The 12,043-nt window shown below is 36.2% G+C and overlaps 2 protein-coding genes across 6 annotated transcripts; one reads left to right on the top strand and one right to left on the bottom strand.

Moving 5' to 3' along the window:
• Nucleotides 1-2,458: 2,458 nt before the first annotated feature.
• Nucleotides 2,459-8,478, top strand: LOC103046605 (mapk-regulated corepressor-interacting protein 1). Of its 2 annotated transcripts, none has more exons than XM_007234407.4 (4): nt 2,459-2,548; nt 4,570-4,736; nt 5,139-5,243; nt 5,732-8,478. In XM_007234407.4, exons 2-4 carry the CDS (start codon nt 4,583-4,585, stop codon nt 5,794-5,796), a joined length of 324 nt encoding a protein of 107 aa, XP_007234469.2. In that variant the 5' UTR covers nt 2,459-2,548; nt 4,570-4,582; the 3' UTR covers nt 5,797-8,478. The 2 variants fall into 2 exon arrangements, with proteins under 2 accessions (XP_007234469.2, XP_049335298.1); XM_049479341.1 differs by lacking the exon at nt 2,459-2,548 and adding an exon at nt 2,612-2,629.
• On the bottom strand, nt 8,476-12,018 carry anapc11 (APC11 anaphase promoting complex subunit 11 homolog (yeast)). Of its 4 annotated transcripts, none has more exons than XM_022675225.2 (4): nt 11,869-12,018; nt 9,843-9,960; nt 8,684-8,825; nt 8,476-8,519 (listed from the first exon to the last, which is right to left on the bottom strand). In XM_022675225.2, exons 2-4 carry the CDS (start codon nt 9,949-9,951, stop codon nt 8,504-8,506), a joined length of 267 nt encoding a protein of 88 aa, XP_022530946.1. In that variant the 5' UTR covers nt 9,952-9,960; nt 11,869-12,018; the 3' UTR covers nt 8,476-8,503. The 4 variants fall into 4 exon arrangements, with proteins under 4 accessions (XP_022530946.1, XP_022530944.1, XP_022530945.1 ...); XM_022675223.2 differs by lacking the exon at nt 11,869-12,018 and adding an exon at nt 10,570-10,678; XM_022675224.2 differs by lacking the exon at nt 11,869-12,018 and adding an exon at nt 10,560-10,657.
• Between the last annotated feature and the right edge of the window lie 25 nt (nt 12,019-12,043).

Raw genomic sequence — 12,043 nt, 5'->3', positions numbered from 1 at the left:
AATGACCTGCAGGGAGGGTAGTGTTGTGTTGCGATGTTGGCGATCTCAAAAATGTATTTCTCAAATTGTCAGTTAAACTCAGTCTAGATATGTTGGGTGATAGTAAAAAAGAATTTGGACTTTAAAAGGCTTTTGATATGATCGAACACCCTTCATGTTTCAATAGTGCAACAGATGGCAGAAGCTGCAGCATTAAAGGAGGAAAGGAAAAAATAATTAAAATTAAAGCTAATAAAAGCTAATTTTTGCTCCTCATCAAAGAGGAAATAAGGAATGGACAATAATGAGTAATTGCTGCAGCACCTGCTCCTCTTCTTAAGACATATGTAGGGTTGCAACGGTATGAGATTTTCACGGTATGATAACCGTCTCAGAAAATACCGCGGTATCACGGTTATCACGGTATCACAGTTTGTTACATATATTATTAAACTGACCCTTAAATAAATTACAACAAAGGTTTTTTGTTTAATTAACTATTTATTGTAGAAACCTGGAACAATTATAATTTTAATGTCTCCTTAAAAAAATAAGCTGTACACCATCAGGTGAAGGAAACCAGGTTTTTCCACTACTCTTAAGGGCATTAAGAGTGTATATAAATATATATACTGTATATATATACGTATATATATATATATACGTATATATATATATATATATATATATACGTATATATATATATATATATACGTATATATATATAACATACACACACACAGGTTACACACATTACATGTACTCTAAAAAGGAAAGATCCTGTATTTAAAATATTCAGTACAATTATTTAAGTTTAAATTATTTAATATCTGATAAACTGAGCCTGGGTCAGTGTCTGACCAACAACTGTTGTAAACTGTTGTAAACTGCCAAGTTGGTATATAACCAGATACTGCAGAAAGAGGGGATTTATTTCTGACATGATCCTCACAATAGAGATTTCTATTTTAATGCTTTCACACAGAGTCTGGTTTTAACATATTGTGGCGTGGAAGAGGAAGGAAGACCCAACCCAGAGCCATTTACACGGACACGTGAATCCATCCTTCACGCCTGTACCTGCGTGCCCAAATTTCGGATAACTCAGCGCTTTTGCGGGCGCTTACCGCATGGGATGTGCACGACTACAAAGAGGTTTTATTTAGGTTCAGATTAAAACTAAACACATACTTTGCGCTGCACAGCGGGGTGGTGTTCTCGGAGATGGGAGTACAGGTTTGCCGTATGTCCACCTTTAGCTGTGACTTTACGGCCACATTGATTACAAATCGGATAACCAGCCTCGGGTGTGTTCGGCGGGTATCCGAAGTAGTCCCTCACTGCTGATTTTAGTTTAGCCTTTTTTTTAGGCGGACGGAGATTTGTTTAGTTTGATGCACTTTCTGCTGTTCTCACCGCTGTGTGCTGAGGAGCTGAAGCGGAGCAGAGTTGCGCATGCGCGTGAGTTTCTCCGCTGGCTTGCCTTTTACCGGTAATAAGCAAACACAGACGGTATGATAACCGTGCATTTTAATACCATGGTATACCGTGAAACCGGTTACCGCTGCAACCCTAGACATATGATGCCCTAAAGCTTACAAGTAAACTAGCAGCTAGGTTGCTGAATTTTAGCACTTCACTGCCACAGCTATATCTGTATCAGGTGCTTGAAGGCTATACATTCACATTACAAGCCACACTGCTTAAATCAGATTTTTTGCTCAGATCGGGTTTGGCTATTTTGATGGTTCTCATTTACAATTGTAGCTGTATCTATAATGTGTAATGTGATCGAATCTGTGCCTGAAATGCCTCACATGCAAACACTGATACATGATATATAATACTGATACTTCGCCTTCTTCACCAACAACAAAAAAAATCATATTTGAGAGATGACTCGTAGTTTTACAAAAGATAAAAAGGATGCATTACCAGCTCATATGTAGAGAGAAGCACGTAGCGCATGCACAAGAGCAAAAAGGCACATGAATTACAATTTGACCGTTCACATTTATATCACATATCCATGGATTGACTACGTGTCCCATATAGGAACACATATGGAAGTGGCTCAGATCTGATTTGAAAAGCACATTCACACAGCCATGAAAAAAAAAATCACAATGCGCAATAAGTCAGATTTCAGAGTCACTTCAGCCTGGAAATGTGAACGAAGCTTCGGTTCCATGCGGAAGGGGAACTAAAGAAAAATGGGATTGGGCCTAAAAATGCTTCTGACGTCTCTGCCCTTTCTGCCAGTTTTCCCTAAGACTACCTTCTTTTAGTAATGGCGGCCTTTAACACGCCTCGCTCTGGCTACACAGGCATTTCACACAAACCTTTTCGACAAAAATGTTCTCTACAACATCCAATTTTAATCATAATGGGTTTTAATAGGCTCATGACCATACACCCCTTTGCCTATTCTGGGCTTTAACCCGCCCCTTTTCACCATGCCGGGCTTTGATACGCCCCCTTTAGGTCGCGCGCTGCACTGCAGTGTTGACCACGCCCCTTCAGCCGTGTTTTGAAGCTGCAGCACAAAAGGCTTCTCTGGGCAGTTTCTGTAAGTAAGCGTTTTTATTATCACAGCTGAGAATCACACAGAGACTGGGAGAAATATAGAGCTGGCGAGCTAGCATCCTTCGTACGTTGCTGTTTTATTTGGATAACTTAGCTAGGAGGCTGAATAGCTACGCTAACATATGTTAAATATCTGGAGCTTGTTGTGGTTCGGTAAGGGCTAAGCTAACAGCTAACGTTAGTTAGCTTAATGATCTAACGTTAGTCCGTCGCTTAAATAACGTTATAGAACAGACAGTGAGGACAAACTGAGGCTTTATGTTTGAAAAAAAATGTTTAGAGCGACTTTAGTTGATATAATATGGGCAGCTAATAAGTGATAAACTGAGCTTTTGTTTCTCATTTGCTCGCTAACTAGCTTTAGCATGCTAGCTTAACGTTGATGGAAGTAATCAGATTGTTAGATGTTTTAATTCATGAGAAAAGAGCTCATTCATGCAGCGACGGATATCAGTAACCTTAATGTAGATCTAGTTTTTGTTAGCTAGTTAATCAGTCAGTACTGGGAGGTTGTAGTTAGAAGCAGTAGGTTAGCTGCTTTAACAGCCTTTGTCCTGCAAATGCTGAGACTTCCAGCTGTTTTCTACATAGCACTTAAAATATAAAGATATACAAATATATGTTATTTATAGCTAGATAAATAAAGTGTCCTCATGCTTTATACATATTAAATATTCCCTCGACTTTGAAAAGACTTAACAGACTAAAGTCTGACACCCTCTCACATCTAAAGACTAGTCACATACTTTTTAGTCACAGGCTAAGATTTTACACAGACTGGGGATCACTATTTGCAAGATTTCAACTAGACTCTTTCTGAGATTTTTTCCCCATCATGCTTTTGGTGGAGTTTATATACAATACAAATTACATTATAAATTAACTGTATATCAATACTATAATTTATCAGAGACTCACAACCTTTGTCCCCTTCAGAAGTTTATTTCTCTGCCACAATGTTCTTGATATTTATTTTACAGAATACATTTTGTGTTTAACTCTGCCTATAAGTCCCCCCTCCCCTTTTTTGCTACAGCCTTGTATATTTGCATTTGTTTTAGATAGAATTGCATTAATTAATTAATTATTCTTGAAAAATGTGTATTTATTAAACTTGTTTGTATCAAAAATAACACTGCACAATAAGACGAAGTAGTGCAAAATAAAATAACTTTAAACATAATGACATTAAAGTGCTAAACATGTTTAAAATATTGTGCATATTTAAGTATGAGCCATATAAGGCATATTAACTGCAAAATTTATTATTTTTTTAGATACTTTGTAAACATTCATGTGAAAAATATTCTTGCCTTGCAGCTTCCCATAGCTCTCCTTCTAGTTGTTGACTTTGTTCACATCACTATTTAGGTGAGCCAAGTCTCAAGACTTTCTTCAAGATTTTCTCTGCGACAGTGGAATCGCTTGAAAATCGTTAGGTGTAAGGTCGGCATTAGTATTTAACTCCCTCCATTTAAAGCTGCAGCCCTTCAGATTTTTTTCTTTAAAAAGCAATGGTGTTTCTAAGGGGAAGAGGGCAAAATCTTATAATAAATGGCATCAGTGTGCTTCCAGATTAATTTACTTTTAATAGAGACTGCGCCACAATGCATGTTTTAAAAGTGCTATTGTGCATGTTCAATTTAATTATGTTTTCTCCAAAAACAGGCTGTCACATAATACACCATTCCCTTACAAAAATGTATCATGAAATCACTGTGTTTCCTTCGTGCAATAATTGTCTCTGATTTAAGAAACAATTCCATTAATTTAATAAATCGTTCCCTTGATTTAATAACTCATTACATCTGTTTGATAAATTGCTCCAATGTTTTTTATTCATCATTTCCTAAATATGATTAACTCTTATGTCAATTTAACCATTTACAGACTTTTCTCCATCACTGTATTCCCAATTTTACTGGGTGTGTTTCGTAGTAATGCAGCTGCTCAGCATTTCTTTTAGAGATACACTGCCTAAATTTTCTGGTTTAAAAATTGCAGATATTCTCTACTAATGGTACAATTTGGTGAAATCTCCCTAATCATCAGCTCACCAGCCCCAAAGATGGTGCAGAACTACAAGCAGACCTCCGGTGCCTGCTCGCCAACCAACACAGAAGAACTGCTCACTCCAGCACATGAGGAGAATGTGCGCTTCATTCACTACAGTAAGCAGTTAGGTGTTTGTAACACTGTCAATAAATCAGAGTAACATTCATAACATAACCATGCCAACATATGTGGATATTCATTTAATTCTATGTGGGCATTGCAAGAAAAATGGACGCAAAGAACCAAATACAGTTAGATTTCCTGCTGATATCAGACATACTGTCATAATAAAGAATTGTTGCCATAGTTTCTTTTCAACATAATAAGTTATGCCTAAATCGGGCACCAGTTGAAATCAAATCTGTTTACAGTTTATCTGTAGTCGACTTAAATTGTCTACGCATTCAAATGTATAAAATATGAAATATGCAAAATGAATCTTTGCAGATTTGTAGTGAACTTGAGCAAGTGTGAAGTGTGGCACTACCCGCTTACGGACTAATCTGTTGTTTTTACAGCCTGGCAGTGTGTGATGAGAGAGATGCAGTCCTTCCAGGGAAGTGAAAACAGCAATAAAGGACCCCAGAAATATGTGGAGAGGACACCAAACCCCAACCTCAGCTGTATGTAGATAAATGTTATATATTTTTTATTAATTTACATATTTTAACATTTCTTTTGCTCTAGCTGGACTTTTAAAATGATGCTGTATGAATAAAATAATGTCCATTAATGGTGTAATTGCTTTACATAGTTAACATGTATTGTAAAGTAAGTGTAAAGTAAAACTTTGTGCTTAGGACAAAATTCGATTTCCGTACAATTTTGCCAATACTGCAAAATACCATATTAAAATACCATAAGTATCTTAATACCATAAATATGTAATGCTGATCAGTAATAATGATTATCACTTAAATAAACTAAACACAGATTTTACATACTACTTTACTGTAATTGTTTGTGCTAATTTAACATCATTAAGCACAGTACTGATGTGTGTGAATAAAAATGTATCTTGTATTAGATACATGGCCACATATGTAGAACTAAATTATGAACAGATCCTCAATATGTTATGATTTTTTAATGTTTTAAAACTGTCTTGCAGCTTTCACACCAGTGGACCTAAATGACGTCAGGCGGCGGAACACACAGGATTCCAAAAAGTCTTAGTTAAAGCGGTGAAGGTCCAGTTCTGCTTACGCATGTCTCCAGCAAGCGCATTTTTATTTTTGAATCGACTTTGTACAAGGTTTCTACTTTCCTGATTTTTTTGCCCATTTCATAGAGGCTTCAGCCATGAAAGCTATTTTTTTCATCAGCTGTTCTGTTCTTAGATGCTTTATGATTACAATTTATATCTTTCTATGTAGTTAAATTCACTAGGATGCTAAATACAAAGAGTTGCACTTTATTAGTTGTACATGCATTTTGTGCCTGCATTTACTGGCCATTGTATCAGAAACGCCTGTTATTTAAGTCCATTGTATACATATACAGTTACATAATGCATCTTATCCTATTATATTTATAACTGGTAGGGTTCTGATTGAGGTTCTGTGGTCAGAAACTGATTACTGATTAAGTTCTCATTACTTATCCACGAACAGATTTACAGAGCAATATCTCTAACCAAACACCAGTAAAGTGGGAATACAAGGTAGGGTTTTTTGATCAAGTGGGCATAGAGAGACACTTTCACTTTGGAGTCCACCACCTGATCAGCTGTTGTATATTGGTAGGTGTTTCTGATAAGATGACTAGTGTAGCTACAGTGTAGATGGAACTAATGAATGGCAGTTCTGTGTAAATGTATGCATCTGTAGAAAATGTAAAACAAAAATCTATATTTAAGACCATCACTCCCTGACAAGCCCTGGATTTTTCTCCAGAGCCAGCAGAGTTGGCTCTGCTTCTTCCGTCCTTTACCTCAGCTTGGGGCAGCTAAACCTACGCACAAGCCCAGCTGCATACTGACTACTCTTCCAGGCCTATTCCAGAGAGCCCCTTTAGGCTCTTCATGCTATCAGATTATGCACTGAATGAAATCACAATGACTTCCAATCATTTTGAATTAATTAATGCATCCATGAACTATCGTGTCAGAAAGTACGCTGGGCCATTCTGTCAAAAATCTTATCAGAATTTTTTTTTAATTTGTATCTGCAAATGGTTTGCATAGCAGCGAGAATTTGTGGCCACATTTATAAAAAGGCTGTTGTAGTCTTAGAGTTGTAGATTATAGCATCTGTGCAGGACATTTATCTACATTCAAAACCTCAAATAACCTGTCAGCATGCCTGCTTGAAACATATGGCATTGCTCTCCTGACACAGATAAACAGTCTGTAAATGGATAAAGCCATTGTTTTTGTTACCAGCCCAATGCTGATTCTGAAGGCACGATTCCTGGCCAGTATATACACTTGTCATTTACATAAAGGTTACCAGGAACAATAATTTATACAAATGCCAGACCTCTCAGCATGGAGTTGTAGAGGTTCCTAATGGTTTCCAACGATAATTCACTCTCCACTTAAATCTTAAATATTACTGCAGATTTTGCGGTGGAATTTTATACGGTCATCATTTATGGACACCTTTACAGTCCAAAGTTACGTTAATAAAAAATAAATAAATAGGTCTTAAAACCAGTGGCCCTACCTTTGTCCTACTGCTGCCATCTCAAGACCTGTCCTTGAAGACACTGGAACAAGAAAAATGCCCTGAAATTTATTCTGTTTAAAATCTGTTTTACTTTTGTTTCCTTTTCCTGTAATGTTGCCATTTTGGAGATACAATGTTATCGTATGACCATGACCAACTATATATGTTTTAATTTTGTTTACCATATGTTAATAAAATGCTGATATTTAACTTCTAAATGCAGAGTGGAGCTTTAAGCTCATGTAACCCCTAGAACAGGCACAACAATTATTGTATTGGATGTTACTGGGCCCATACATAATGATAGCATTAGTGTCCCTGTTAGTATACCAGATTTGTTTTTCCCCCTAAGAATATAGTTCCAGGCATTTTCTGCACATTTTAAACACAATTTGTTTATTTACTGGTTTTAATAGACTGGAAATGTAACTATGTAAAAAGGAATCAGGTCAATAAAGTACTAAAGTATCAACATAAACTAGGGTTGTGTTATGGTAAAAAAAAATAGATAAATATTCTTCACAACTATGAGCAATTTAACATAAAATGTGCCATAATCTTTGTACAGGCAGCATTTTATGTTTCCACCAAACTATTAAGTTCAGCAAATAAACAGTAATTGTGTATAAAAGTGTGTCTGTACTGAATTGTTTACTTGTCAATTTTATTATGACTGTTTATTTAACTCAATCCAGCTCATATAATCTACTAGTTAATTAGAACGGGCCCTTACCACGTGCTGCAAAAATATATATTTTTAATTAACACAAGCTATAATTGATCAAATATTCACATCACCAAGAAACATTAGGTTGCATTGACAATACTGAAAGCAAAACGATAAACTGTGTTTTTTTTATTACAGTTGCAGCGCTGCATATCATAATTGGTAATTTGTCCTTTGCACACACGATTACAGATTATACACAGTTCTCACCTATCAAAAATAAATTATGTGGTTCTTGGTGCCTGTTTAGGGGTTAAAGAATTTTCCACAATGACCAACCGCACAAAAATGTTAAAAACTGACATTTACTGTTTTACTTTAAAACATGATTAATGTTGCTCTCCTTTCTGTCATTCAAGGAATAAAATGTAAGTGTATATGCACATATAGTCATTGAAGTATATAATTTTTGGTTGAAATGTGTATTTAATGGTCTTGAAAGAAATAAAAGCACCAGTATGATATTGTAATAGTTTATTTAATCACCTCATGATGTTTCTCCCCTGGATGAAAAAAGGAAAAGCTATTACTTTGGGTGAAAAACACTAATAAAACACTTGTTTAAAATATATATATATACATTTAAAGGAAAGCTGTGTGTGTAGAGAAGATATAGAAAGCTATGTGCATGGGCTTCACAGTGAGAAAATCCAAGTGAAATTCTCACTCTTTGAACTTCCACTCCTGGCGACACATCGGGCACTGCTGCTGGACCTGTTGCGAGTTCAACCACTTCAGAATGCAGTGCATGTGGAAGCAGTGTGAGCACTGACCCCAGACCAGTGGGCAGTCATCACCAGGGACTTTACCTGCACACAGAAAGAATGGGCAGATTCTCAACATAAAAACACACTGGGTTTATTCTGAAACAGACATTCAGTGTTATTTTATACCCAAAAAAAACATGATGCTGTTAATCGTTATATTAATCAAATATTGTTTTTTTAATATTGTCTTTACTAGCTGTGATGTAAACAGTCATTTAGAGAGGGTTATGTGTGGGAAACACTCCATTCATCCCAGATCAATACATTGCTTAGAAACCAGAAACACAGTTTGCCTTAGTTTTACCAATGCACAAATATACAATAGAAAACTAAATTTGTTAATATTTGGCACAATTGTACCATTTACCAATACCATAATTTCCTACCTTTTATACAGACATTTCTCCTTTATATGGAAGCCCATTTCCGCCACTATGCAACAGTCCTCCACTAAGTTATAATTACAAGAAATACTAAGTCATTATTACAAAAAGCTGAGTCATAATGATGAGATACTAAGTCATTATTTTTGAGATGAAATACTAGGTCATTATTACGAGCTGTTAATGAATTATTATGAGATGCTAAGCCATTATTATTATTATTATAAGGAGATACTAAGTCATAATTCTGAGATGGCAAGTCATTATTATTGAGATGAAATACTAAGTCATTATTATGAGATGATATGTCATAATTATTAAGATAAGATGCCAAGTCATTAATACAAGATACTAAGCCATAATTGTTGAGAGGAGATACTAAGTCATTAATACGAGATACTAAGTCATAATTACAATATATTTCGTCATAATGATGAGATGTTAAGTAATAATTTAGATACAAAGCATTTTTATTGAAATAGTAAGGCATAATTATAAGATACCAAGTCATTATTATGAAATAATAACCGCAGACTAAGTATATCATAATTATTATGCCTTACCATCTTATAATTATGACTTGGTGGAGGACCCTTATTTTTTCCCTCGAATGGCGGAAATGGATTTCAATACCTTGAAGTGTCTACATTTAGAGTTGTGTAAAAAGATTACTTACAGTCTGGACAGCAGCCATTAAACGGGGCTCTACAGATGCCACAGTTCTCGTCATTGGCCACCCACAGCCAGGATGCCACGCCGTTCCACTGCTTTATCTTCACCTTCATTTCTCACTTCTGAAATTGTGGGGATATGTCCAGTCAATACAAAAAGCTAGCTGAAGAGGTGAAAGCTGTGTGAAAGTAACTTAGCTACCTGCATGGACGCCGTTTAGATAACTAAGCTAGCTAGTTATATAATACATATTATATAGAGTTATGTTACACGGGTTGCAGAACGCAGTGTTAAGAGTTTGTTATGCACTAAAATAAACTCATAACATTTCCTGAGTGTATTGTGGCACCATCTGAAAAACCTCCCATTGTCCAGCAAATCGATATATGGTAGGTTCAGTAGGCGTTTTATCACCACTGGAGCCTGAAACCTGGTGAACAAACCTTAACTTGCTAACCAAAATGGTTTAACCTACACAACAACTTACATTTCAGGAATATTGCAATCAAACGTGAGTGACAAAACATACAAATCAGAAACCTGTCGATGTCTAAATGCAGCAGCTGGGGTCAGGTTATAACTACACACATACTGTAGCTAGCTTGCTAACTAACGAAGCAGCACCATTTAAAGTGGGACCAAACATTCTAAAAATGCTGTGGTGAGAACATAAAACTACGGTTAATATTTTAAGAAAAGTAACAGTAAGAAAAGAAAATACCCAGCCATACAGATAAAGCTCCGCTTCCCTCCCGCTTTCCATTTTATTTACAGCGCCGCCATGAAGCTCCTGTTCAACACTAACAGCTCCATCTCGCCCCCTACTGCCCGGGAGCTCTTTCGGAGTTATGGCTAATATTATGGCGGTTGGCAGACCAACTACAGGTGCACTGCAGCCAATGAGCTGAATGACTTTTGAAAAGTGAATTGCAGAATTTTTTTATTATGAATTAGTTAATTATCCAATTAAATGATAGATCCCAATACACTTAAAACACTGCTTAAGCACTAAGCCAATCACAGGGGCTGGCTGCACCAGCTGTAAGTTAAACATAGGCTAGCTGTAAAAAAAGGCTAAACTAAATCAAATCGTGTTGTCCTACACCAACTAGTATATACGTAGGAACGTATAAATACTAAGTATTTACACAAATCTGAGCAGGCATATGTTTGTAACTACACCAGTGTAGCACATATGTAGACTTTGGATTTGATATAACACCGGCAGATGAAGGCTCTCCAAACCATCACTGACCATCAGTAAATTTTGCATCTCATTTGGAAATCTAGGATCCAGGGTCTGGAGGAAGAATGGAGAGGAACATAGTCCAAATTGCTTGAGGTCTAGTGTGAAGTTTCCACAATCATTGATGGTTTGGAGAGCCATGACATCTGCTGGAGTTGGTCCACTGTTTTATATCAAGTCCAAAGTCAGTGCAGTATTTTCCTTATGTTTCTCTCTACTGATAACTTTTATAGAGATGCGGGTTTTATATTTCAGCAGGATTTGGCACACTGTCCACACTGCAAAAAGCACCTATTGTTTGAGACACTGATTATTGGGTTTCATTGGCTTTTAGGCATAATCATCAACAATAAAAGAAATAAACACTTAAAATAGATCACTGCGTATAATTCATCTAACGTTATATGATATACGAGTTTCGCATTTTGAACAGAATTACTGAAATAAAGTAACTTTTCAATGATATTCTAATCTTTTGAGATGCACTATATAAGTATGAAATAATACCGCTTATAATATATTACCCATAACATTATAGCTACATTATCCACTAACACATGCTGTTAAACCGCGTTTCCATGGCAACACGTTGATTACCAACATGTTATATATTTGTTTTCGTCATGTAAAAGCGTCAATCAGTAACTCTGCGCATGAGTTAGTTGTTACTAGTTAGGACATGCCACACAGATTAGTGGTGCACCCAGATTCAGTAAAATGATAGTTTGAAACTAATAACTAGTAACGTTAGAGACTTTGCACACAAACATAAGAAGAAACTTACGCAAAATTGGTGCAGCCCAGCCCATATCTGTACGACAGTGAAATATAACAAGCAGTGGGTGTCACTTCATAACTCCACAGAATAAACTGGATGTATGAACTGTTTTAAACAGACTCTTAATTTTAAGCACGACACTGCAGCTCGAGTTTGGCGACACCGGAAGTGTGCGGTCTCC

The sequence above is a fragment of the Astyanax mexicanus genome, chromosome 5, assembly GCF_023375975.1.
Source record: "Astyanax mexicanus isolate ESR-SI-001 chromosome 5, AstMex3_surface, whole genome shotgun sequence".
Classification (NCBI taxonomy): domain Eukaryota; kingdom Metazoa; phylum Chordata; class Actinopteri; order Characiformes; family Acestrorhamphidae; genus Astyanax; species Astyanax mexicanus.
Note: the sequence above shows the minus strand (reverse complement) of the source record. Positions and strands in the feature narration are given on the sequence as shown.